At 45.6% G+C, this 25,397-nt stretch overlaps 1 protein-coding gene across 1 annotated transcript; it reads left to right on the top strand.

Moving 5' to 3' along the window:
* Positions 1 to 18,833: 18,833 nt before the first annotated feature.
* TMEM252 (transmembrane protein 252) lies at positions 18,834 to 23,687 on the top strand (the record flags this gene model as incomplete). The annotated part of the gene is made up of 2 exons (XM_080667980.1): positions 18,834 to 19,111; positions 22,126 to 23,687. 2 exons carry the CDS (start codon positions 18,834 to 18,836, stop codon positions 22,361 to 22,363), a joined length of 516 nt encoding a protein of 171 aa, XP_080524106.1. The 3' UTR covers positions 22,364 to 23,687.
* Between the last annotated feature and the right edge of the window lie 1,710 nt (positions 23,688 to 25,397).

Raw genomic sequence — 25,397 nt, 5'->3', positions numbered from 1 at the left:
TCCTCTCTGAAATCAATAAAAATATTTTTAGAAATAAAAAATAAAACCATTTCCTTTACTTACTCATATAAGCATACCACCAAGCCTCATGTCATTCCACTGAGTGCAATCATGTTATTCAGTCTCTGGTGACCAGTGGTAAGTGGTGAGGTGACTGCCCATGAGCCAGTAACCGAGCTGAAACGTAACATCCCAGGCCATGAGCTCCGTCCTAACTCACTCCTAAGGTTTGTGCCCCCAAGGTGACGGTCTAGAGAAGGATGATCCTTGGAAAAGTGAGCCAGGATCAGCACAGAAACCGTTTCCTCATGGCTCTGAGGTCTACATGAGCTAACAGTGACAATGCCGGGCACATGGGAAGCAATCATTGCTGCTATTAAATCATTAAGTAGCTACTGTTAATATTCCCTGTGGGGCCATGCTACCTGCTCCTTGATTGCAGGGATTGTTAGCATAACTTTAAGCCAAGCTCATCTACTCCCACAGCAGGCAATTTATGGACAAAGGACTCTCTCCCCCTCATTTCCTTCCCTGGATCCCGTTTCAGTTCAGTTCTGCCCAGATCCTGACCCCCGACTGTCTCCAGTTTCCATCCCGGCTTCTTCCTGTGGATGCTCCCACCTCTCTGGATGGCCTGGGTGGACCAAGATGCTCTCTAAGGAGTGTCAGCCTCGGTCCTCTGCTTCCTGCCTGGTTTTCTAAGGGAGAAAATCCTGCCCCACCTCCACCTTTATAACAAACTCCACCACCAGCTTCATCGATTTTTTCCAAATATCTGCCACCTATGTAGCAGGCAGTATTCTGGGCCTGGAGACACAGTGGTGAGGAAAAAAGCAGGCTCCCTTGTCTTAGGGGTGGGGGGTGAGGCTAAAATCACCATGACATCTGTTCTCTTCTCTTATTGAGACCAGAGGTGAGAAGAGACAGAGAGTTTCATCCAGGGAACGGGTTGCCGAGCCATGAAGGGTGAGAACCACCAGTACACTGAGTAGGTGCCCAGCCTGGCCTCTTTGCAACACCCTCACCAAAGCAAGGGACCCCTCTCCTGCATGCCTTCCCTCAGGGCCGAGCTGTGAGCTGTCTAGGATCGTATCACGGACCACGGCAGAATAACCATCCTTTTTAGAAGGAATCATCTTCTGTTCAGATCCTACCTCCTGAATTGCTGTGTACTGAGTTGCTAAAAGAAGAACCAAATGTTCTTATTCTTTGCTCTGGAGTCAGGTCCTGGGCGCCAGGCACTGTGTCCCTGGAGAGCTGAGTCATTGTGGAAATCTGTCCTCCTTTGGCCTGGAAGACGATGGCATTTATTCTCGTCGGGATGCAAAGGGAAGGAGGAAAAAGGAGCGAATGCTCATTCTGTGCTTGCTCATGTCTGTGGTCAGCAGACAGCAGAATTATTTTTAGACAGATGCAATGTGCACAATGGAAATTGCCTTTCCTCACTCTTACCATTTGCAACAGCATGGATGGACCTGGAGAGCCTCATGCTAAGCGAAATAAGCCAGTCGGAGAAAGATAAATATCACATGATCTCACTCATTTGTGGAATATAATGAACAACATAAACTGATGAACAAAAATAGAGCCAGAGAAAAGAAATATTTTAGACTATAATAGAAGTAATCCTGTTATTTACAGATTTTTAATATTTCCTACAACTTTTATGATATTATACTATGATAGTACAATTTTGGGAATATTATTATATTTAATATATTTTTCTTCTTGAAGAAAAAAAAAAGAAATTGCCTTTCCTCTAAATGGGTGATTCTACCACATCCTAATGGACATCAGCATCGCCTGGACAGCTTATTAAAATGCAGGTTGCTGGGACCCCCAAACGTCCCCCCTCCACCTCCCCCCACCCCCACCCCGGTCCCTGATTCAGTAGTTCTGAGGGGCGGGGCTCAGAGAGTGCTCTCCCAGGCGATGCGGATGCTGCTGGTCAGGAGACCACCCCGCCCTGAATAATTGTTTCCATCGTTCCCTTTAGCAATAACACTTCTCCTTCTGTGCCCTTTTGGTATCCTTGATCTTTAAAGAGTATGGCGTGCAACTCTACTTCCTATCCGGAGGATTTACCTGTGAGGGCTTTGAGTACCGAGGGTCTCACACCTGAGACCCAGGTAAGTGTCACTTCAGCCTCCCATGGCCAATCCACGGCTACACCCGCCTTTAACCTCCCCCATGACCTGGCAGGTTGTTGCAATTCCTGTTGAAGCTTCACGAGGAACTAAAACGGGTTCCACGAGCTCTGTACCAGTTCACCTCTGCACGCAGGTGCCACTTCCGCTTTCCTGCCCCCGGTGAGTAAAATACGTGCTGGAAAAGTCCTGGACTTGTCCACCGAGCCTTGGATGTGGTAAATGATGACGGAAGCGTCCCTGCAGTGCGACTCCTGTCCTCAGGGTCCTGGGTGTGTGGAGGAGGGGGTGGTGGCAGGAAAGCATGTTAAAAATAAGCACTTCAAAGGCTGTCAGTTCCTCATGGTAATAAACACAATTTGAATATTAAAAAAGAAAAAGTGCATGCTAACAACCAGACATTAGAGTAAAAACTTCCCCAAACTCTGCAATTTTACAGAACAGTCTGGGAGTAGGTATAGCTTTTGCCGACGAATGTCTACGTGTAAAAATTCCATGCCCTCGGTTGCCGCACAAGAACCACATGAGAACCTTCTCGCACTGTCTTGGATTTGCATGACAACACTGTCCAGCATTCACGTGATGCTTACTCTGTTTCAGGTACTGCTTTCTGCCCTTGACATAGCGAAGCTGATAAAGCCCCACAACCAGCTTGCGAGGTAAGTGCTATTCTTTTTTTTTTTTTAATTTCTTCATTGATTAAGGTGTTACATATGTGTCCTTATTCCCCCATTACTTCCCCATCCCCCCCACTCATGCCCTCACCACCACCCCCCCGTTGTCTGTGTCCATTGGTTAGGCTTATATGCATGCATCCAAGTCCTTTGGTTGATCTCTTCCCCTTACCCCCACCTCCCCTACCTTCCCTCTGAGGTTTGATGGTCTAATCGATGCTTCTCAGTCTCTGGATCTGTTTCTGTTCATCATTTTATGTTGTTCATTATATTCCATAAATGAGTGAGATCATGGGATATTTATCTTTCTCTAACTGGCTTATTTCACTTAGCATAATGCTCTCCAGTTCCATCCATGCTGTTGCAAATGGTAAGAACTCCTTTTTACCGCAGCGTAGTATTCCATTGTGTAGATGTACCACAGTTTTTTAATCCACTCATCTGCTGATGGGCACTTAGGCTGTTTCCAAATCTTAGCTATGGTGAATTGTGCTGCTATGAACATAGGGGTGCATATAGCCTTTCTGACTGGTGTTTCTAGTTTCTTGGGATATATTCCTAGAAGTGGAATTACTGGGTCAAATGGGAGTTTCATTTTTAGTTTTTTGAGGAAACTCCATACTGTTCTCCACAGTGGCTGCACCAGTCTGCATTCCCACCAGCAGTGCACGAGGGTTCCTTTTTCTCCGCATCCTCGCCAGCACTTGTCGTTTGTTGATTTGTTGATGATAGCAATTCTGACAGGTGTGAGATGGTACCGCTTTGTTGTTTTGATTTGCATCTCTCAGATGATTAGTGACTTTGAGCAGGTTTTCATATGCTTCTTGGCCTTCCTTCTGTCTTCTTTGGAAAAGTATCTCCGTTGCCCATTTTTTGATTGGGTTGTTTATCATCCTTCTGTTAAGTTGTATGAGTTCCCTGTAAATGTTGGAGATTAAACCCTTATCGGTGATAACGTTGTCAAATATGTTCTCCCATGCATTGGGCTTTCTTGTTGTTTTGTTGATGATTTCTTTTGCTGTGCAAAAGCTTTTTATTTTGATGTAGTCCCATTTGTTTATTTTCTCTTTAGTTTCCATTGCCTTAGGAGCGATATCAGTGAAGAAATTGCTTCGGCATATGTCTGAGATTTTGCTGCCTGTGGATTCCTCTAGTATGCTATTCTTATCCCAGGAAAACTGTGGCAAGGTCATGCCCTCATGATATTTGTTATACCCAAGTACCACCTCGGCTGTAAGGTGCTGATTCTTTTTTTTAACGTGATGAATTAAAAACAAACAAACAAAAAAACAAACCTAACTTTACTTCCAAAGGAAACTTCATGTCTCCAACTGTAAATGGAAAATCAGTATCACTTGCCATACAAAGGAGGCAACTATGAAAATGGATACAATGAACAAAAACAATGGCATTCACTTCTGCCCGGCTTCTCTTGCCTGCCCAAGTCAGGGATTTGCTCTGTGCTAGGGGAGAGGCGGAGAGTGGGAAGAAGCAGGGGTTGCAGAGGTATTAAAATATATTGAAACCAAAATATAAATACAAAACAAACAACAAAAAATAAAATTTAAAATATTAATGCCAGAGTCTCCTTAATAGAGAGTCATAACAAATGAAAGACTTTTAAGCATACTTTTCTATTATGTGCTCTGGATTCCAGACTCGATTTCGTTCCTTCCACTCCCTGTGTCATCTGACTGCCCTGAGCCTCAGTTTTCCATCTTAAAATGAGGACAACCTCAAAAGTTTAGACATAACACATACACGAGTGGCACATAGTAAGTACTCAATAAAGCATTATGAACAACGGTCACTCCTGAGGGGAGGAGACATGACCTGCCACGTATCTTAGTTCCGTGCTTCATACGAAGCACAGGTACCGGCTTTCCCGTGTTCTTGTTTTTGCAGAGCAAGGCAGGCTGGGAGAGGTGGGGGTGGTGATTCTCTTTCACAGAGACAAAGCAAAGTTGCAGGGGAGGCTGTTGCTATGAGGAATCATCTGCTGGGGGTCCTATGTAGGTGGGAAGGAGAGAGAGGACACTTCACATTTGAGTATCTTAAAGTCGTTGCAAAACAAGGGAGATCACAGAACCCAGTTCCCCTTTGGTCATGGCCATGACCTTTGGCTGCAGGACCTGCCCCTGGCCCCTCAGCAGTGAGAGGCAGCAGGACCCAAGCCCCGGTCGCCTTCAGTTCGAGCCCAGACCTCTCCAAACCGCACTGTTCCTCCCACCCGCTGCCCCTGAGCCTCTTCCCCTGACCAAGCCGCTCGGCTCTGAAAGCGGGAAGGCACTGATGACCTATAACCCACATTTCCATGGGCTGGGCCCCAGGATCGTAATTTCCAGAGTGATTATTGGCTTCAGTCCTATCTACTAATTTGCTAAGACGTCTGTAGCCTTTCTTAGAAAACCAGAAAGAAAAAAAAAAGCAGCTTTGTGCCAAGTCCTGATTATATCAATTTTTCAAAAATAAATCCATACCAAGGGGAAGCAGTTCAACTTGGCGGGGGGCCCGGGGTGGGGGGTGTTCCTGTCTCAAGGGAATTTTGATTCAGGCTTCGGAAAACGGCCTGGCCTTTGCAGCGCCCCTCCAAGGGGGCAGGCAGTGAGGGGGAGCGAACAGGGTGTGACTGACAGGTTACAAAGCTTCGTGGAGCTTGCAACTAAGCTCAGACAAATCAGGAAGGAGCAGCCGCCTCTCTGCTCAGCAAGAGGAGCTGGGTGGGAGCTCGTGGGGGGGGGGGGGGGGGGGAGGAGGGGGGGAGGAGGGGGAGGGGGAGGAGGGGGAGGAGTGAGGCCCGGAGAAAGAATAGAAAAGTATGCTTAATAGAAAAGTATGCTTAAAGTAAAATAATAGAAAAGTATGCTTAAAAGTCTTTCATTTGTTATGACTCTATTAAGGAGACTCTGGCATTAAGGGGAGGAGGGGAAGGGGAAGGGGGAGGGGGAAGAGGGGGAGGAGGGGGAGGGGGAATGGGGAGGGGGAAGGAGGGGGAGGAGGGGGAGGAGCAGTGAGGCCCGGAGAAAGGACAGGGGCGTGGGCCTGGCTGTGACGCGGTGTTCTGCGTTATATCCGTGCTCATACGCACCCTGGGACCTTTCTCGGGAAGGGATTTGGATCCTGTTTGGGGAAACGATTTTTTTTCTTACAGTTTTTCACAGCAAACACATGCCCCGGCGGCCGGGCGGGGTGAGACAGTGGCCAGGCAGGATCAAGCAAACCAGAGGACACCTGTCTCTTTTGAAAAGGCAGCTGAGGCACAGCTTCCGGGTGTTACCATGTGGGACGGTGCACGCAGAATGCCAGACGTGCCGGTTACTCAGTATTACCTACTCTTCTTATTCTTCTTTTTAAATATTTTTTTATTAATTTCAGAGAGGAAGGGAGAGGGAGAGAGAAATAGACACACCAATGATGAGAGAGAATCATCGACTGGCTGCCTCCTGCACGCCTTCTACTGGGGACGGAGCCCGCAACCAGGGCATGTGCCCTGACGGGGAATCGAATCGAACCGTGACCTCCTGGTTCATAGGTCGACACTCAATCCCTGAGCCACACTGACCAGGCTTACCGACTCTGCTGTATTCTGCCGAGGGATGCTGGGGCCTTTCTCCTTTGTCAAGCACCCTCCTGTTAGGTTCTGCCAGGAGGGGGCACTAGAGGACCTGCTCTCTCCCATTCGCTTACCAGAACCACCAGCCTTGCCCAGCAGTTACCTTCTCCCCAGCAGCAACTGCTGGGTCCAGATTCCAGTTTCCCTCCCACTCCACTTCCCACAGCCTGGCTGCGCCCATAGCTGCCATGTGGCTACCCCTCCTCAGAGGCCCCAGCTCTACAGCCCCTTCTCGGAGCCTCTGGATTTTGAGAACCCCTGCTCATTCCCTTCATTCCTCCAACCCTAGGACCAGGGGGCTCCTTCCTGCGGGGACTACATATAGGTTACCTCAGCGTCCCTTTTCTTTTGCTTACAGCCTCCCCAACACTGCTTTCGTGAATTTCCTATATTAAATCTCTCTGTTGAAATACCCCGCGTGGCTTTTGTTTACCTGACTGGGCTCTGACTAGCCCAATAGTTCTTCTGATTTTAAGAGAAGCCAAGAACCCAGACAATTTTATGGGAAAGAAACACGTGTCTGAAGACCAGACTCAGCGGACGTAGTGCTACACTCGGAGATGAGGCGAGGCGTCCGTCTCTGGTTGCTGGGAGCATCATCTATGGGAATCGTGATGCTACACCCGTCCCCAGCAGTCCCCTCCACAGAAGGAAACAGCCTGGCCCAAGAATAAGCTCCTTCCGAGGGACAGCCTGTGGCCGATGACTGGATGATGCAGGGCAACAGAGGCTGCCCTCTCACTTCCATCTAGGACACCACTGGAGGGCCCGCCAGCTCCAGAGCTCCCCGCGGGATCGATCGGCTAAGGCCTCTCGGTTGCAACCCCATGCGGGGTCAGCTTCTCCACCTGCCCAGTCTGCCGCCTTCTTTTTTCTTTTCTTTTATCCTCACTGACCTTAGAGAGGAAGGGGCAGGGGGAGAGAGAGAGAGATTGGCTGCCTTCCCCACATGCCCTACCAGGGATGAAACCCACAGCCGAGGTATGTGCCCTAACCAGAATCGAACCTGAAACCTTTTGGTGTATGGGAGGATGCTCCAACCACTGAGTAGCCCAGCCAGGGCCCAACCTGCCTCTTCATGTTCTTCCTGGTGAGGCTCCCTAGAGAACTTCCTGTAACGTGTGGCATGCAATGCTCCATCTCAGTCTGTTTCCAGGGAACCCAGTCCAGGCCAAGGCTGCTCTAGTTTAGTATATACTAGGTGTACCGGTTAATACTGCGGATTTTTTTCAATAGATGGAGTTAACATATGTTGATATATATGTGATTTGATATGTATGCTATTTTGTTGTATTGACAGCAAGCTTCAAAACTTCATATATCAAATTTGCTGAAGGTGTTAACATCATAGATATTTTTATGCCCCAAAAAAAGCATTTGTGGGAAGTTTTAATTCAATACTTTATTTTGAAGAAAAGTGCTGCTAAAAGTTATCATATACTTCGGGAAGCTTATGGTGAACATGTTCATGTCAAGATACTTGTGAACACTGGTTTAAACGCTTTACAAGTGATGATTTCGATGTGGAAGACAAAGAACGTCCAGGTCAACCAAAAAGTTGAAGACCAACAATTACAAGCATTATTGGATGAAGATGCGTGTCAAACTCAAAAACAACTTGCAGAAAGATTAAACGTATTTACAAGCAATGGGAAAGGTTTTAAAGGAAAGAAAAATGGGTGCCACATCAACTGAACGAAAGACAAATGGAAAACCGAAAAGTCATCAGTGAAATGTTGCTTCAATGGCATGAAAGAAAGTCTTTTTTGCATTGAATTGTAACTGGCGATGAAAAGTGGATTTATTTTGAGAATCCCAAACGCACAAAATCATGGGTTGATCCAGCTCAACCATCAACACCGACTGCAAGGCCAAATCGCTTCAGAAAGAAGACAATGCTCTGCGTTTGGTGGGATCAGGAAGGTGTGGTGTAGTATGAACTTCTAAAACCAGGTGAAACCGTTAAAACTGATCGCTACCGCCAACAAATAATCAATTTGAACCACACTTTGATCGTGAAATAACCAGAATGTGCCAGAAGACACGGCAAAGTAATTTTGCTTCATGATAACGCACCATCACACACTTCAAAACCAGTTAAAGACACGTTAAAAGATCTTGCCTGGGAAGTATTAACCCACCTGCTGTATTCACCAGACCTTGCTCCTTCAGATTACCACTTGTTCCTCTCGATGGCACACACACTTTCTGAGCAGCACTTCAAAACGTACGAAGAAGTGGAAAATTGGGTCTCTGAATAGTTTGCCTCAAAACAAGAAAAGTTCTATTGGGTCGGTATCCACAAATTACCTGAAAGATGGGGGAAATGTGTAGCTAGCGATGGACATTACTTTGAATAAAGCACTTTTGATGTTCTCTTGAAATTATCATGTTTTCTTTGATCACAAAATCCACATTGTTAACCAGTACACCTAGTAGATATCGCACCCATATAGGAAGCATGTGAAAAAATAGAAACACCTATTTTCACCAAAATAATTCAACTGAAAAAAGAAGGGAAAGGAATGAGGGTCAAAGATGTGGGGAGAATAACGGCGGACTCCGCTTGGAATGTTAAGTGCAGGGAAAGTGAAGAGTACCCAGAAGCAAAATGGGCATTAAGAGCACAATGACTTCCCACAGCAGGTGCCATTGGAAGAGCCGGGAAGACACAGCAGCCACCCCAGCCTTTTCTGTCTCCCCAGAGTTGAGTGGACAGAGCAAGAAACCCCGCCAGGGACGTCATCTGAATGAACTTGAACTTGCTCCACCAGCAGAGGCCTCCACAGCCTGACGGGGGAATGAGTGCTCCTTTGCAGCGTGCCTGCGCTTCCTCCCTCTTGGGCAGTGCTGGAGCTACAGGTGATGGAGATGCTGACAGAGCCCAGCTATGGCCCGGGAGGAGGAGCTGCCAGACTGCATCCCCTGGTGACTCCGAGCCAGCCCAGTGAGGAGCGAGCACCAGCCGCCAGGGCTCTTCACCTGCAGCGGGAAGGCCGCCGCCCGCTGCACTGCCTGGTGCAGGAGAGGCAAGGGACCTGGGCCAGGTTTGGCCTTTGTAGGTCTACAGGAAGCAGGACGTGCACCTCGACGGCCTGTCCCACTTTAGGGAACATGAAATTGCTTTTTCATTAAAGGATAACACGTTCCTTTCCCTGCGGCCCCCTCCCGCAGCTCAGCACGTTTGCTGACCAGCAGGTTGGTCAGCACAAGTCAGATCACGTCAAAGGGGAGACGTGGGGAGGCAGGGGTCAACCATGCTGTAATATTTAACTATATTACTTAGAAGCAACTGGAGAAAACTCATTTTAATTTTCAACTTCAAAGGGAGGCCAAGGCCAAGGGGATTACTGTAGAATCCCCTGGAGACGTATTAAGGAATAACGTTTTGAAGGGCATGGAAAATAAAATAAGTGAGGCCTCTCTCTTATCAGAGGCCTGCGGCCTCGCTGGCTCCTGTCTGTCTGTGGGTCTGACATTGTCAGGGGAGCAGAAGAGACAGAAAAATAACCATTGTCAGTACAAGTGTGAGAGACGATCACACTCTGAACACGTGTCACTCAGTCACATCTTTGAATGTGTGTTCCGATGACTGAAGATACTGAGAAGTCAGACTGGGAGTGCACCATTCCAGGATTCCGATTAGCCAGCATCTCACACTCAGATGAGTGGCCCAATCCGATGGCGGGTGCGCACATATGCTTCTGGTAGACAGAGGAAGTTCAGCTGGCATTGGCATCCCTTACTTGGGATATTAAACGGGTCCAAACCTCCCGGACTCTGGGAGCCAGAGCATTTCAAATGGCAGCAATCCACTTTCTGGCAATCGTGTGTCTTTCGATATGTAACATTGCAACTGGCCACCATAATTTAAAGAAATATCTTAAACATAGCTTCCTTCTTTTATCCATTCAAAAAAAGAATGATTGAGCCACTGCTGTATACCAGACCCCGGGCTTGGCACTGTGTGTAAAGCCAAGGAGGCAAATCAAAAGCAGCCCTGGCCTTGATGGAGTTCATTGTCTCCCGGAGAATACAGACCTTAGAACAAGTAAATAATCACAAGTGTGCAGTGTGCTGGGCTGGAAGGACCTAATCTTATCAGGAGCCAAGGACGGCCTCCCTAAGGAGGGAACAGCCTTCTGAGACTCCACAAATAAGGGAGCGTTGGATACATGGAGAGATGAGGGGAGAAGAGAGATCATCTCCAGGGGCCCAAACATGAGACAGCATGGCATACACGAAAGGCTGAGAGCAGCCCCAGATGGGAAGCAGTGAAGGCTGGCAGGGGAAGATGGTCAGGGACCCGCTACGGAGTGCCTTCCCAGCTAGGTTATCAATCTATGGCTTTACCCTTTGAGATAAGCAGGGAGGTGACACGTTAATAGATCCTCTGTCTGCAGAGGGCAGAGTGCATTGAAAAGGGATAAGACGAGGTGGAGAGGGGAGTTAGGAAGCAAATGCTCTTGCCAGAAGGAATATGACAATGTTTGGATCAGAATGGGTAGCATATAAAGGAGAGGGTGAAAGATATTTCAAAACACCTTTTTGAACAATTTACAAGAGTGAAATAAACAAAATTTAGAGGCAAAGAATGTTGAATGTGAAGGGCCAAGAATGACTCCCAGGGTTCGTTTGTCTAGGTGGGGTAGATGGTAGTGTCTGCTCCCGATGCAGGAGACCAGGAGGTGGAGCAGGTTGGGACTGGGCAGCGGGGCGAGGATGGGTCAGGCCTGAAAGGCAGGCCCGGCTGTGACCATGAATCGCTCTGAGCTTTCTGAGTGCACATGCTGAGACACAGGTTTGGAACTGATATAGTTATGCAGGTACAGAAAGGTTTGGGACCCAAACAAATAAATGAGATGATATAAATCCGGAGTTCTCAGACTTGTTAATGAGGATCTGCAATAAGAAATGTATTTTACATCACACACACACACACACACACACACACACGCCCCAAGCACAATTACCCTGAAAATGCTTACCGTTGTCATGTGTAATGTTCAGCGACCCTCTGTTCTTCCTCCCAATGCTGGTCACGACCTTCTGTGCTGATTTAGTGACCTGACAATGCATTGCTATCCACAGTGTGAAAAGTCTAATTCAGAGTGCAAGGCGAGAAAATAAGAGGGTCCAGCACAGAGCCCTGAGGAATTCCACTGTTTAGGGCTCAACTAGAGGAGGTGGTGCTTACAGAAGCTGAGAGGACCCGATAGAGGGGGGCGGGGGGGCAGCAAGGGCTCTCCTGACACTTGTGAGATGAACACAGCAGCTCCCAGGGTCACGTCCGCACCAGGTCATCTCCAAAGCCAGCAAGTGCCAAGTCTCCACCTTGCGTCCCCTTTCTAGAGCAAGGAAGCCTTTCCTGAAGCCCCCAGCAGCCCTCACTTTCATCTCCTTGACCAGGCTGGGCCACTAGACAGGCCCCAGCCAATCACTGGCAAAGGCAACAGGTTTACCAAGTTTGGCTGAGGCTGATCAACAGCATCCCCAGTGGGGCGGGCAGGGTTTAGCACAGGGGAGGGCAGACACCTGACCAATACCTCTAACCGGGGAGGAGCGAGGGGAAACAGTCACGTAGACTCCTTGCTACCTAAAGTGTGATTCAGGCACCAACGACACCTGGAGCTTGTTAGCGATGCAGAAGTTCCGGCCCCATCCCAGACCTGCTGAACCGGGATCTGCATGTTCTCTAGAGCCTCAGGTGACTCCCAGGCACGTGTGATTGGAGGAGGACTCACATTGCTTTGCAATGTGTTAATTTACTCTAACAGGGTTCCTTCTCATTTTCTGCATATGGAGGCAGAGCAGGGTTTTTGTATAAACACAGCAAGCTTCCAGCTGTGACCAGCCCATGCCATTAATATTCTTCCTTCAGATCACCTGTTCTGATGAGGTGTGAGCTCCTAGCCCAGGCTGACAAGTCAATTGGCTGCTAAAAAGTTATGTATTCTCTAGGCAGGATCTGCAGGTTTGTGTGCTTTCAAAACAATATATATTTTTTTAGTATAGTCCAAATCATTTCACTGAGTCCACAGGATTTCAGACTTTGCATGAGAATTTCCACACGCAGGCAGTGGGAGCTAACCCCCTCCCCGAGACCCAGCAAATAGTGAAAGTATTGGGATAAGCTTTCATTGAGTGAGTTCTGCCCAGTGTTTGAGGTTCTGAGACTGTAAAAGACACATAGAGGGCTTGGAAAAAAAAGAATAAATTTGGTTAAAGAATTGGGGGATAAACTTAAGAGGAAATGTTAAAAGAATTAACAAACCTTAGGCTGACCTATGATGGACATAGTGAGAGTACAAGAAATAAGCTTTTGTTATTTAAAGTCATTAAGTCTGGGGTTGTTTGCTACAGAGCAAAACCCAGCTCATACCCACGATACACTTGTAAATGGTTGGTGCTCAGTAAATACTATGAGTTTATAATTTTAAAAAATCCATTAGAAGCAGCAATTAATATTTACCAATTGTAAATTTATAAAGTGAAATGACTTCTTAAACTCAGGTGTCAAGAGAGACACTGTGGCCCAGCTGGCGTGGCTCAGTGGTTGAGCCTCGACCTATGAGCCATGACTGGATATATTTTTTTATTTCCATGACTGGGTATCTAGTGGGTAGAGGTCAGGATTGCTACGAAACAGCATATAATACATAGGAAAGCCCCTACTGCAAAGGATTATTTGGCTTAAAATATCAATAATGTTGAGGATAAGAAACCCTGGGCTAGTGGGTGGCCCTTCAGGTTAGCTCCTAAACCTCTTAGTATAACTTCTGGAGTTTTTGTTAGTTTCCTTGCTTTCTGGTTCAAAATTATGTCTCCTAGTTCTTCTGCCTGAGACCTAGAGTCAGCCATTTCTATAAAGATGCTTGGCTTTGGGGTGGGAACTGGTGACAGAGACCACCACCTGAATGCTATGAATGCTCATTGCTCTGAGCTGTCCTTGCTTCTAAAAGCCTTTCAGTGATAGATTATATGCAATTTTCATCAAAAGCAAAATAAATTATGAACTCATAATGCATTTTTAAGCTAAAATTCCAGATGATACAGATTTTCCTTGATTTTGCTGTGCATCTCATGCTGAAAATCTTGCTCTGTACTGATATTAACCTATTTGGTTTATCCTAGAATATACATATAAAAACTTGAAAAGGATACTCTACATTCTTACTAACAATGAGACTACTGAATGCTTATTAGGATTTATTTGTAGATGGGAAATAGAAGATCAATGTTGAAGAAAATTTCCTTAGGTGGGACACAGAACCTACTTCATATTCACAAGTCACTGGCAGTCATGCCAACTAGTGTAAACTCAGGCAGTCCAATTCTGCCCTGGCTTGAGGCTTCTGCTCTGATCCAAAGTGGCCACAGAAGTATGGTCTCCTTCCAGTTTTCCAAGAATCCATGAAGAAATTCAATCTCTTCTGGCTTATTTGTGGATTAAATTGGAAGCCGAGCTATTCAAGAACAAAATTTGTCTTCTTATTTAAGACCTACTAGGTTCATTCAAGGGTGAGTGTGAGTCTTGTGTGGTATCTAATATCACCTTACCTCACAATGCTACACATTTTCTGAGAAGCTGTCTGTACTCTGTCAACCTAAAAATGCCTCCTTGAGTAAGTGAGGGGAAAAGGAGAGCTGGTAGTGGTGGTGGAGGAGGGAGTTTCCAAAGCAGAGAAAACAAAAAGGAAAAGAGGAGGAAATGGCCGGTGTTCAATGAACCCATACGTGTGAAAGGCTAATCCAGAAATCACTCAGGAATCACCAGACCCTGTTGACATCGCTTGCTACGCACACGCTCACCTTCCTCATCTCCCACAAAGCCTCACTTCCTGAAGCAAAGTGACCTTCTGAAATCTGGCCACTCAACCTCAGCTCTTGGCCCCATGCCCCTCCTATGCAACAGCTTCTACACACCATTAGCTTCCTTCCAAAGTCCCCCTTGAGTTCTTACCCAATGCAATACACTTTTCCTGTTTTCAAGAGAAGGGTACGGGCCAAGCATCCAGCAAACAAAGGCAGGGCAGAGGGCTGTTAGAAGTTCCAAGGCACTGACATACTGCAGGGAGCGTTTGAAAGGAGGGGGAGGTTTCAGGGGCTCCAACGTGGAAGGCAGAACAGTGCTTGGAACACGGCTCACTCTGTGTTCAGAACAGCACCCATGGGGTGGTCATGCTCACAGGAACAGAGAGTTGAAAGAGTGATTATGTGTTAAGATAGTTTGGCTGTCAACCAAATAACATGTTACTGCCTACTGCCAAGCCAGGCACTTTTGCTGATTGGTGACTTTTTAAGAATGATGACAATAAATAAATAAACTGGTTTAAAGGCAAAACATCATTTTCCAGATAGGTTTATTGTTGAAGAGATGGGAGTTGGGATAGGAGGACTTTAGCTTGGTCTCTGATGGGTTCCAGAATGTTCCTCTATCAAAGGTGGGCTTCTGTCCATATTCCTCCCAGAGTATCCATTCACCATGAGACCTACACTGTCTATATGAACTTCAATGAATCATCAAGCTCTGTCTCTTGCAGTTTCTTCACCTTTAAATAGAGTCAATATTACTGGCTCCTTATTCTCACACTCAGTGCTGGGTATGTAATGAGGTGGAAGAGGGTAGGAAAGTTGGCCTGGGAGTGAAGGCAGACCCAGCATATAGGGGAGAACATAAGGAAGCCCAGACAAAAGCCCACAGGTCTCCTGAAACGGACTCTGTAGGGTGACTTTTTGGTGTTTGGCTGGCTCTTTATTGGATTCCTTTTCTGTTCTCCCAGCCCTGAGGTTTTGGCCTGCTGTTCTGCCTGGGTTTCTGCCCCTTCAAGACTGATGAAGACCAGGGTGCTTTCTCTCAATGCCTGTGCTCTTTCAAGGTCACTGAAGCAAGCACACATCTACTTTCATTTTCTACTTTTCAAAAAGTCTTTTCACTGCCAGTATTTGTGGGGAATGTCGGTATACCGCAACACAAACAACAGGGAAACCACAAGTAATAAAAAAATTATTTAAAACTTCAAGTCAACTGGTTTGAGTTATCCTTGGTCATTGTTGAGGCATCAAAGGGGAATAATGGTCATGCAGCAGTGGTGTATGTGGTTCAGAACTGAAGCTGAATCACAGTAAGAAAATCTTATTATTTAATAATTTATATATTTTATAAAACAAACACAAACATGCAAAAATAACTGTAATATTAATCAATGGGTATGTCTCAACCATTGTCATGAAGGAGACAGGTGGTTCCCAGAAATACTTCCTATTTCTATATTGATTCTTTTCCCCTTTCCCATCTACTCTCTTCATATACTACAGATTCTTCTATGATTCTCCTTGATGCCCCACCTCATTCAAGATAAACTCCTCAAATATTCTGAGCTCAGGGATCTCATGTAAAGTCACTACTCCCTTTCATCCTCCTGCCAGCTCTTGGATCTTGCTCTTTCCTACCCAGTTTCTCACCAAAACAAACAAACAAAAACCCACCACCAACAAAACCCACTGCTCTGGAATGACAGGGTCCTCCTTAAAGGATATGAAAGTGAAGAATCTGTCTGACAAACTATGAGGCACTATTTATCCTTTATTGGAACTAGAGGAGGGCAAGTACAGGGACTTGCTTGCTCAAATATTCGTGTGATCACAGGAACTAGGCCTGACTTGTTCTAATGCCCAGTCTGATTCACCCCTCCCCCAGTTTTGGTCTAAAACAAAGAAGCCAACCCTTTGGGTGAGCAGTTCTAATAGAGTACTGTCCCTCCTTCCTCACTTATCTCTGGGGCCCTACCATTTACCTGTTCTTGGGACTCAACTTCTAGGGCACACCTTATAGTTGGAAATCCTGGGTCTTCCCCAGTTTTTTGGAATTACAACAGTAATAAAAGTAACAATAATGGTGAGGCTGATTCTAGCTAACTTAGATAGGGCATTTTCTATGTGTCAGGTACTGTGTAAACATTTAACATTGATTGTGTCTTCTGGTTTCCAAGTCCTAAAGAACTGTATTAGTTACCTAACAAATTGCCACAAAACCTGGCAGCTTAAAACAGCACACCGTGTGTTAGGAATCTGGGCATGACTTGGCTGAGTGCTTGGCTTCAAGGTCTCTTAATCACCATGTTGCTTAGGCTATAGTCACCTCATAGCTCAGCTGGGCAAGGATTTGATTCTAAATTCACGTGGTCATTGTCAGGATACAGTTCCTCACCAGCTCCTGGACGAAGGGCCTCAGAATCTTCATTGACTGTTGGCCAGAAGCTGCCCTCAGTTCCTTTGTCTTATGGCCTCTCCAACATGGCAACTTCCTTCCTCAAGGGTGCAAGTGATGAGGTAGTGAGATAATGCTAGCAAGACAATGCTAGCAAGACAGACGTCACAATCTTTTGTATCTATTCATGGAAGTGACACCCATCACCTTTTCCATATTCTTTTGGTTAGAATTGAGCCACCATGTCTAGCCCACACTCAAAAGGACATGGATCCCTGGGGGTCATCTTAGAAATTTGCCAACCTCAAGACCAACTAGAGAAGGAGGGAGAAAGAGTTGTTTTAAGATTTCAAGGATAATATCAAGACTAGAAGATGAAAGTAGTTCAGGGTATAAGGTTTGAAGGCAGTAAAGGTAGACATTAGGAGGTAGAATGGGGACGTACCTTATAGCATTTTTGATCCAGTGTCTTTAATTTTACACGTATTTATTGTGCAAAGCAGTGGTCGGCAAACCGCGGCTTGCGAGCCACATGCAGCTCTTTGGCCCCTTGAGTGTGGCTCTTCCACAAAATACCACAGCCTGGGGGAGTCTGTTTTGAAGAAGTGGCGTTAGAAGAAGTTTAAGTTTAAAATATTTGGCTCTCAAAATAAATTTCAATCGTTGTACTGTTGATATTTGGCTCTGTTGACTAATGAGTTTGCTGACCACTGGTGCAAAGAACTGCTTTCTCCACTGGGAAGGTAAATGGAAAATAATGGTAATGGAATAGGGGGGTAGAGAAATAGCAAAGAGGAACTGAAGATAATCTCTCTGGATAGGAGTGACCCAGAGACTCCCCTGGGCAGGGACATACATCAAATAAAAAATGAAGAATGAGAGCATGAACCAGGTCTAGAATAGGGTGTCTGCACCTAAAGACAGTCAAGATGGAAGAAACACATTCTGGACAAAAAAAGAGAAGCGGATTCTAGAAAGATTTTTTGAGGCAACACTACATAGAGCAACAGTATGGGGGAGAGAACAGGAAACATTTTTTAGCAGTATCTATCAAAACATAGTTTTTAAATATATATTTTATGAGAGGAAGAAGATTACAGGACTTTTCAGGGCCTTTAGTATGTTAGTACACTCTGTGAGATCCTAAGATGTATGTGAGGGAGGGTGCGGTTTGACTAGGCAGAGCTTCTCACAAGTATTTATTTGTTTTGTGTGGAGGTGGTAACATGCAATATATTTCAGGGAATGCTCTTTGTCAAATGCCTGTGGTTTGTATTTTTTTAGTTTTTGTTTTTTTGTTTGTTTGTTTGTTTTTTAGCAGGATGGGTGGGATTTGGTTCAAACATTTCTCTAAGCCAAGAATGGTGGCCAGTGGTTGGGCAATAAGCAAAATATTTTTATCGAACACCTATGTGATAAGCAGAAATGACCCTTGGATCTCAACATTTGGACACCAACAATGGGAAAGATACAAAATCAGAATCAGAGCAGAAGTCACCAGATCATCACCTCTTACAACTACCCAAAGAAATCCCTCCCAATTCCCAAAGCTCTGTCTATTACAATTCTCCTCTCCAGCACTCTTCCCCTCCTGCTTGTCAGCAGAGAAAGAATCAGGGAGTTCACCCCGTGGGATTTTCTCTTGGATTTTTTTTCAATATCATAGTACAAAGGCAATAAAGGGAGAGTCAGTGAGAGAGGTAAGACAACCATGTTCAGAGCCTTTTTAAAAAGTCTTCTTAGTACAGAGCAAGAAATAAGAAATCAGGGACTTCCTGCTTACCCAGAAAGAAGGTAGTTCATCAAGGAATGCTAATTTCTCTAGCATTTGTGGGGAATTACCCACTGTGAGGATTAAGACACCAGTGTTCTTGTAATCAATGATGGGAGACCTCCCCTCAAATAACTGGGGTCAGCAGAGGGTCCTCTCCAGCTCAGAACAAGGCAGCTATGAGAAGCCACTCCTTCCTGTAGTACAGTGCTGTGTTTTTAGGTTAATCCTCCAACATACATTATAGTTACTTTCAATGGTTAATGAATACCTTCTAAGTGCCTGCTTCATTTAATTGTCCAAAGGCCAATTGGTCCCAGAGCGTATAAAGCTACGAGCTGGCTAATGAGAGCATTCTCTCTGAGCAGGGGAAGCAGGGAGTGGCAGGGTCAGGGAGCTGGGTTCCCGAGGAGGAGGGATGCGGAACAGAACCGGTGTAGTCCTCTGTGCCCTTGCCCTTCTGATAGGCTTTCTGATCATCTGCCTGGGGGCCTTCTTCATCTCCTCAGGCTCCACGTTCAACTGTCGGTGGAACCTGATCCTGGCCTATTTGCTTCTGCCTTTGGGGTTTGTGATCCTTCTGAGTGGGATTTTCTGGAGCACCTACCGCCAGGCGAGTGAAAACAAGGGGATGTTCAGCCATGTGCTCAGACCACATCTTGCTCATGGGGCCGTGGCCCCAGCCACAGTGGACAGGTATGTGCTGATAAGCCAGAGGACAGATGAGGGTTGAGATGGGGCTGAGTTCTGGAAAAGCTGAGTGACTCTAACCCCGCTGTGGAGCACTTGACATGTCTCATGGGGCTGTATGTCTAGAACCAAAGTGTTATCATCAGGGGATTACTCTGGGGTTAGTTATTAGGAATAATGGAGCTGTCTCTGGGGAAAACCATGAAGTAAAGGGAATTTATATCAGAGACGCCATCTCCTGCTGCCTCCCCCTCCCTCTCCCCACACACACATTGAAAACCCACCTAAGCCAATTTAAGAGGCCCGACACAATCAGGTTATAAGGAAAGCAAGTCCAGAGCCTAATTCTGCCACACAGCAAGGGAGCAAACAGGCATAAAATCAGTCCTGCATTAGGAACTCAGTGAAGTCCCAGCTTAGTAACCCTTTAGGTATTGTGATCATACTTTGCATGAAAGATTCATTTGAGGAAAAGCAATTATATTCCAGAGGTAAGATTCAGATAACCTTGCCACAGTGCACCCATTAGGATGGCTATTATTAAAAAGAAAACCCAAGTGTCAGCAAGAGTGTGGAGAAATTGGAAACCTTGTGCACTGCTGGTAGGAATGTAAAGTGGTGTAGCCACTGTGGGAAATGATATGGAGGTTCCTCAAAACATTAAACACAGAATTATTATTTGATCCAGCAATTCCTCTTCTGGGTTTACAAACAAAAGAATTGAAAGCAGGGACTTGAACAGCTATAGCTACACCAATATTCATAGCCGCATTCTCCACACTAGACAAAAGGAAGAAACAACCTAGGCCATCAGTGAATGAATGGATCGACAAAATGTGGTGTATACATGCAATAGAGTATTTTTTTCAGCCTTAAGAAGTAAGGAATTCTGACACATGCTACACCATGGATGAACCTTGAAGACATTATGCTAAGTGACATAAACCAGACACAAAAATACAAATATATATTTCACTTATATAAAGTATCTAGTGAAGTCAAATTCATTGACAGAAAGTAGAACAGTGGTTGTCAGGGGCAGGAGGCGGGGGGATGGGGAGTAACTGTTTAATGGGCACGGGACTTCAGTTTGGGAGATAATAGTGGTGATGGTTGCACAATAATGTGAATGTACTTAGTGTCACGAACTGCACAGTGGCCAATGTGGTAAATTTTATGTTATATATTTTACCACATTAAAATATTTCAGTTAACCTCATGTTTAGTATCAGACAACCCCAAACCTCCTAATTCTTGGCTGACCACAGGACCAATTAGGGCTAAAACATCAGGCATCATCCTTAAGGTACAGGCTGCAAGACTCCATAAATTATTTTACCCCCTTCATCTAAAATATTTTAGCTACTCTGTATATTTTGCTACTCCATGTATTTTGAATAAGTAGTGCACTTTTACCCATGACTTGATTTTTGACATTATGCTAATTAATGATACTAATTATAATAATCCAAACCCATTTCCGATGTTTATTATACTTACCAGCAAGGACTCTGGGTTTAATAAAATGTTGAGATAAATGAAGTGATTTTAGAAAATGCATCTAGAATGCTGATTTTATTTTGCATAAATGTTAGATAATTGCCTCCAGAGTATGAAATTCCTGATAAATTGATTACCTTTTGGATGTAGCTTAAATTTATTAATACATACATAACATCACACTGTGCAGAAATGCCCTAAATTATAGACAGCATGACGCTCCTGTTTATTGTCTCTTCCTACTGCATCTAGTAGATGCCCAGCTCAGTCAAAATGGCTAGCAAGTCAGCCAATGGGAAGTTACAGTTCCCAGAAGCATTTGAGGAATTAAAAGCAAATGGGCTTGCAGTGGTAGAATCCAGGGCACTGGGAATGAAACTGCTGGGGGTGAGGAGGATTGGGAGAGGTGAATGGGATTTGGGGGGCAGGCAGCAGTCATCCTGGAGCCTCTCAAATCACTTTAGGGGAGCGGTTGCCAACCGGTGGTCTGTGAGGTCCGAAAGGTTGGGACCGCTGGTTTAGGGAACAGCTCACCTTACTGTTTTCAAGTGTCTTAACACATGTGCCCCATGACACTGCCTTGGCTATTCTGAGTGAAGGCTGAGATGTGGGCTCTACAGTAGACAGTGGCTTCAGCCATTTGGCTTTGGGCCTGGTCACATTTGGAAGGGAGCTGTGCCTACAAATGGCAGTCCCTGTTCTGCTGTGGTTACATATCACAAACACTCCCTGTAGGCACTGGAAGAATTCACTCTATAAATACACAACTCAACCAAGCTCACCCTCTCTCTTCTTCACCTCCATGCCACCCCCAATCCCATTCATAATGGAGAAGCTGGAAGGATTCAGCAATTAGCAACACTGGGCAAGATGACCAGCTCGGGCATGAATGGTTCTGTTAGCCACTGGTCGGATGGTATGGGAAAAGTTGCATCTGAAATCTACATAAAGTTCTCAGTTGAAATCGCTTGGGAAATTAGTTGTTTTTCTTTTAACTAGCTACCAAGACTTGAGTGATGGGAAAGAGACAAGCATCTGATATAGGTCAGAGAACTTCATGGAGCTGGTTTACATTATTTTATTGGCTGTGGGGATCTGAGACTGTGAGTGCAATTGAGTAGATGATGATGTGTGTGAATGGAGCTAGGATGTGAATGGACTGAATAATTGGGTAGAGAAGGTCCACAGTCCAGGCCCTCATGTTCCCTACCCCTGCTAAGGATCTCACTCTGAAAGTCTTGGTTCCAGCAAGTTAGAGAGAGGGGACAGCCTGGACTAACCCGCTGGGGAAAGTGTGACTACAGAGACCCACATCTTATGGCTGAGAAAGAGAGCTCTGCTGGGAGAGCGACATGTTTTTTAAAAACTGGTGATGCCAGGGAAGAAATACATCTGTTTCAAAATCAATGTTTCTTAACAGTTTCACTTCGCACAGGGTGATCTGAGAGAGGCAGACATATGCCTCTCTGGCCTGAACCACTTGAATAACATATACATGTTTGTGGCATTTTGTCCCCCAGGCCAGATTTTTACCCTCCTGCTTATGAAGAAAGTCTGGATGCTGGAAAGCAAACCTGTCCTGCAGAGGGAGAGGCCCTGGATGTCCCTCCACCTCTGTACACAGAGATGGACCTTGGATTTGAGGTTGAAAGTGGTGCTCACCGAGAGGCACCACCATCCTATGCCGAGTCTGTAGTGGACGGGGCGGTGGCAGCAACAACATGGAAAGATGCCCAGAGGCAAAGCCAAGAGTGCTGAAGCAGGGGTAGCTCTCTGGCACCCAGGACGTCCTCTCCTGGGACACAGCTGCTAAAAATAAAAGCAGGCAAGGGATTGTGGGAGGAAAAGCCATGTCCGTGACCCCATGCAAGAGCACCCTGAGATCTTGAGTCTCTAAGAAATCTTGTCAGCTTCATTATGTTTTGTTTTACTGTAAGGGGACAAGTCGGATGGCAGGGTGGTGGAAGACATGCAGCCTGATGCTAGAGCTTGGACAAGGGTCTTCCTCTCTCTGGGCCTGTTTTTTCCTCTATCAAGTGAAGGATTTATGCTGGGGCTGATAGCTAACAATGATGGAATCCTCTTTACATGGCATGATCTGTGCTATGAACTTTCTGTGCTTTTTATTTAGCCCTCCTTATTGCCTTCAGAGATGTGTGCTATGGTTATTCCCATTCAACACATGCATAAACTGAGGCTTTGAGAAGTTAAGAAACTTTTCCAATAACATAGTTATTTCCAGGAGGATGAAGGAAGGTCCATAGAGGGGGATGCATTTACTTCCAATTTTTATGCTGTTTACCCGGTCTTACTTCCCTCCTCACAGAGAGCAGTTTGGACTTCTCTCCCCCTTCAGAAAGTGGGCCCTAACAGGAAGTGGAGCAATACGTTAAAGCCCCTGGAAAGGCAGCAGAGGTTGCTTTCGAGTTCATCTGCTGGATTCTCCTTTAAAATGTTAACAAGGCCTCCAGGTTTTCTGCCCAGGAGCTTGGCCCTCACCTCTTGGTATAGTTTCCTTTCATCTGATCATCATACTGATGATGAAAGATGATTCCTAGTGGTAACAGGCAGCAGTTGGTGAATGGGCACAGGAGGATTTGGACAGTGATAGGAAGGATGAAGATCTTTCAAGGAGAAAGAGGGGTATCGAGATGGGATGGGGCCCCTTGGCCTTCTCTTCCCTGCTATCGCTGAAAAATACACAGGAAGCCACATAAAAGGAAATCCTGGGCCATTTATAAGAAGCATGAACTTGGGCATCTGTGATTTGAATTCTTGACATCAAGGTCACAACTGGATATGCAGGTTGTCAAACAGGAAGGTGATCATTTGTAAGCAATGCAATTGTCTCATTGTCTCTTTTTATCCCTCTATTGAGCCAGTAGTCCTGAGATTTTCCCTGGGGTCTGAGCACACTCACTGACCTGAACAAGCTCTATTGCTGGGCTTTCAGCCAGAGCGTGAATTGTAATAGATGGTTTTTCCACCTACTGGTAGTCCTGTGAAACAAATGTTAATGTTGGTTTACATAAGAAAATTGTTTTAATCTCTTTACTGTAATAAAATTTTGTACTTAAACTTTCCCTTCTTTGCCACTGTTTTGTATCAGGGGGAAAAAGATCAATAGAGGAACCTAAGTCAAAGTTTCATTCTCTATGTGGAACTAACACAGCATCCAAATGAGTAAATCTCTTCGCAAAATCAAACATTACTGAGAAAAACTATTGATTCAGGAAATTAGGCAGGTGCTTTTTGAAAAGAAATACTACTAACATGCATTTATTGACTTTAAAACACACACATATGTACTCAGAAGCAAGTATCAAGAACATGGGTGTTACACGAAACAAAGGCCACCTTTGAAAGGCCCGGCAGTTAAAATCCACTGGGCCAGTCAGACAAGCGTCCGTGTGGTTAGTAAGAACTCACTGGCCACCCCAGAGGGATTTACTCAGGGAAACAGACATTGTATCCCCTCTTCCTCCAGAAGCTTATGATAAAATTAATGGAGATGGATTGAGAACCCTGATTCCGTGAATGACAGTTGAGAAAGTGGACAAGAGGCAAACCTCTAAGCAGAGTGTCTTTGCTTGTTCCCTCTTCTCAAATGTGAATGATAATCCCATGGGTCACTGAGAAAGGGAAATATTCAGGTGATGGCTCTCCAGTATTTTAATCTTATAATGTCTCCCTGAATAGTAAGTTTAAGTATCTCCCACCCCAGAAGGTGAGCATAAGGTAAGTTATAGAATAGTTCATGCTGCATATTTTGCATACATGAGATGTAGTGTAGGAATTTTAAACACTTCACGCAAAAAACTCGCAAGTCCTTTTACTGACAACCCTTCAGGGTTCTACTTGTATGCACAGTGCGTGGTGAGGGGTCTCTCCAGCTCACCTACGTGGCAGGGCACACACTGGTGCTAAAAGGCATGGGGAGTGATAAAGACATGGGTTCCTAGTGCATAGCCTCACTGGATCCTAAAATGCTCTTTGGCACCTCGGGCTGCTTCACACACCAGGTGGGCTGTCAGCTGCAGAGCCGGGCCCACTGATGAGGCCTCCAGCTGGTTGGAGTGGCGCAGGCATGCTGCTAAGCTCTGACACCTCAGATAATCTCTTGCTGTTTGTAACTGTTGAAGGGCCAGTTGTAACTGTTGTAGACGGATTTACTGGCAGTTACATCATTTCCAAAGGCGTGAGATTTCTCAGACCCTTCTCCACTCAGGAATGGAAATCATCTCAAGGCTCGTGGCTGGGATATCAGTGTCCAGTGGCCATGTGTTTCGAGAATACCCAGTGCATGACCAAGCAATAAAATGGAGTCATCTGTGAAGTTACTACCCATGCCCCCAGGTGCTCTTCAAATTCCCCAGACCTGCCATGGCTGATGGATATTGCCACCAAAGTGAATCCATGGCTTACAATGACCCACGGCTGGCCAGTGAGAAGTCCCCAACCATTACCCGTCACTGCCTGTATTACCTGCAGAGAGCACTGGTGCAGTGCAGCCAGCTGTCAGCCCAGGGCGCCACCAGGGGACTGGTCATTAGTCTGAGGCTCCCTGTGCAGAGAGCCTTCCCACCATACCCAAGCCCTTCGGCCTACAGTGTCATGCAACGCTATTTGTCCCATGAATACTGTGGATGGAAGCTGCGCTTCGGATCAGTGAGATTTGATAAACGATCTTATTTTAGTAATGGCTGCCTACCCATTTTCAAGTCAATAAACTCAAGAATCACGGATGGGGCAAAACAACTTTTTGTTCTCAAGGACGGAGTGACACCGGGCG

The sequence above is a fragment of the Plecotus auritus genome, assembly GCF_963455305.1.
Source record: "Plecotus auritus genome assembly, chromosome: 5".
NCBI lineage: Eukaryota > Metazoa > Chordata > Mammalia > Chiroptera > Vespertilionidae > Plecotus > Plecotus auritus.
Note: the sequence above shows the minus strand (reverse complement) of the source record. Positions and strands in the feature narration are given on the sequence as shown.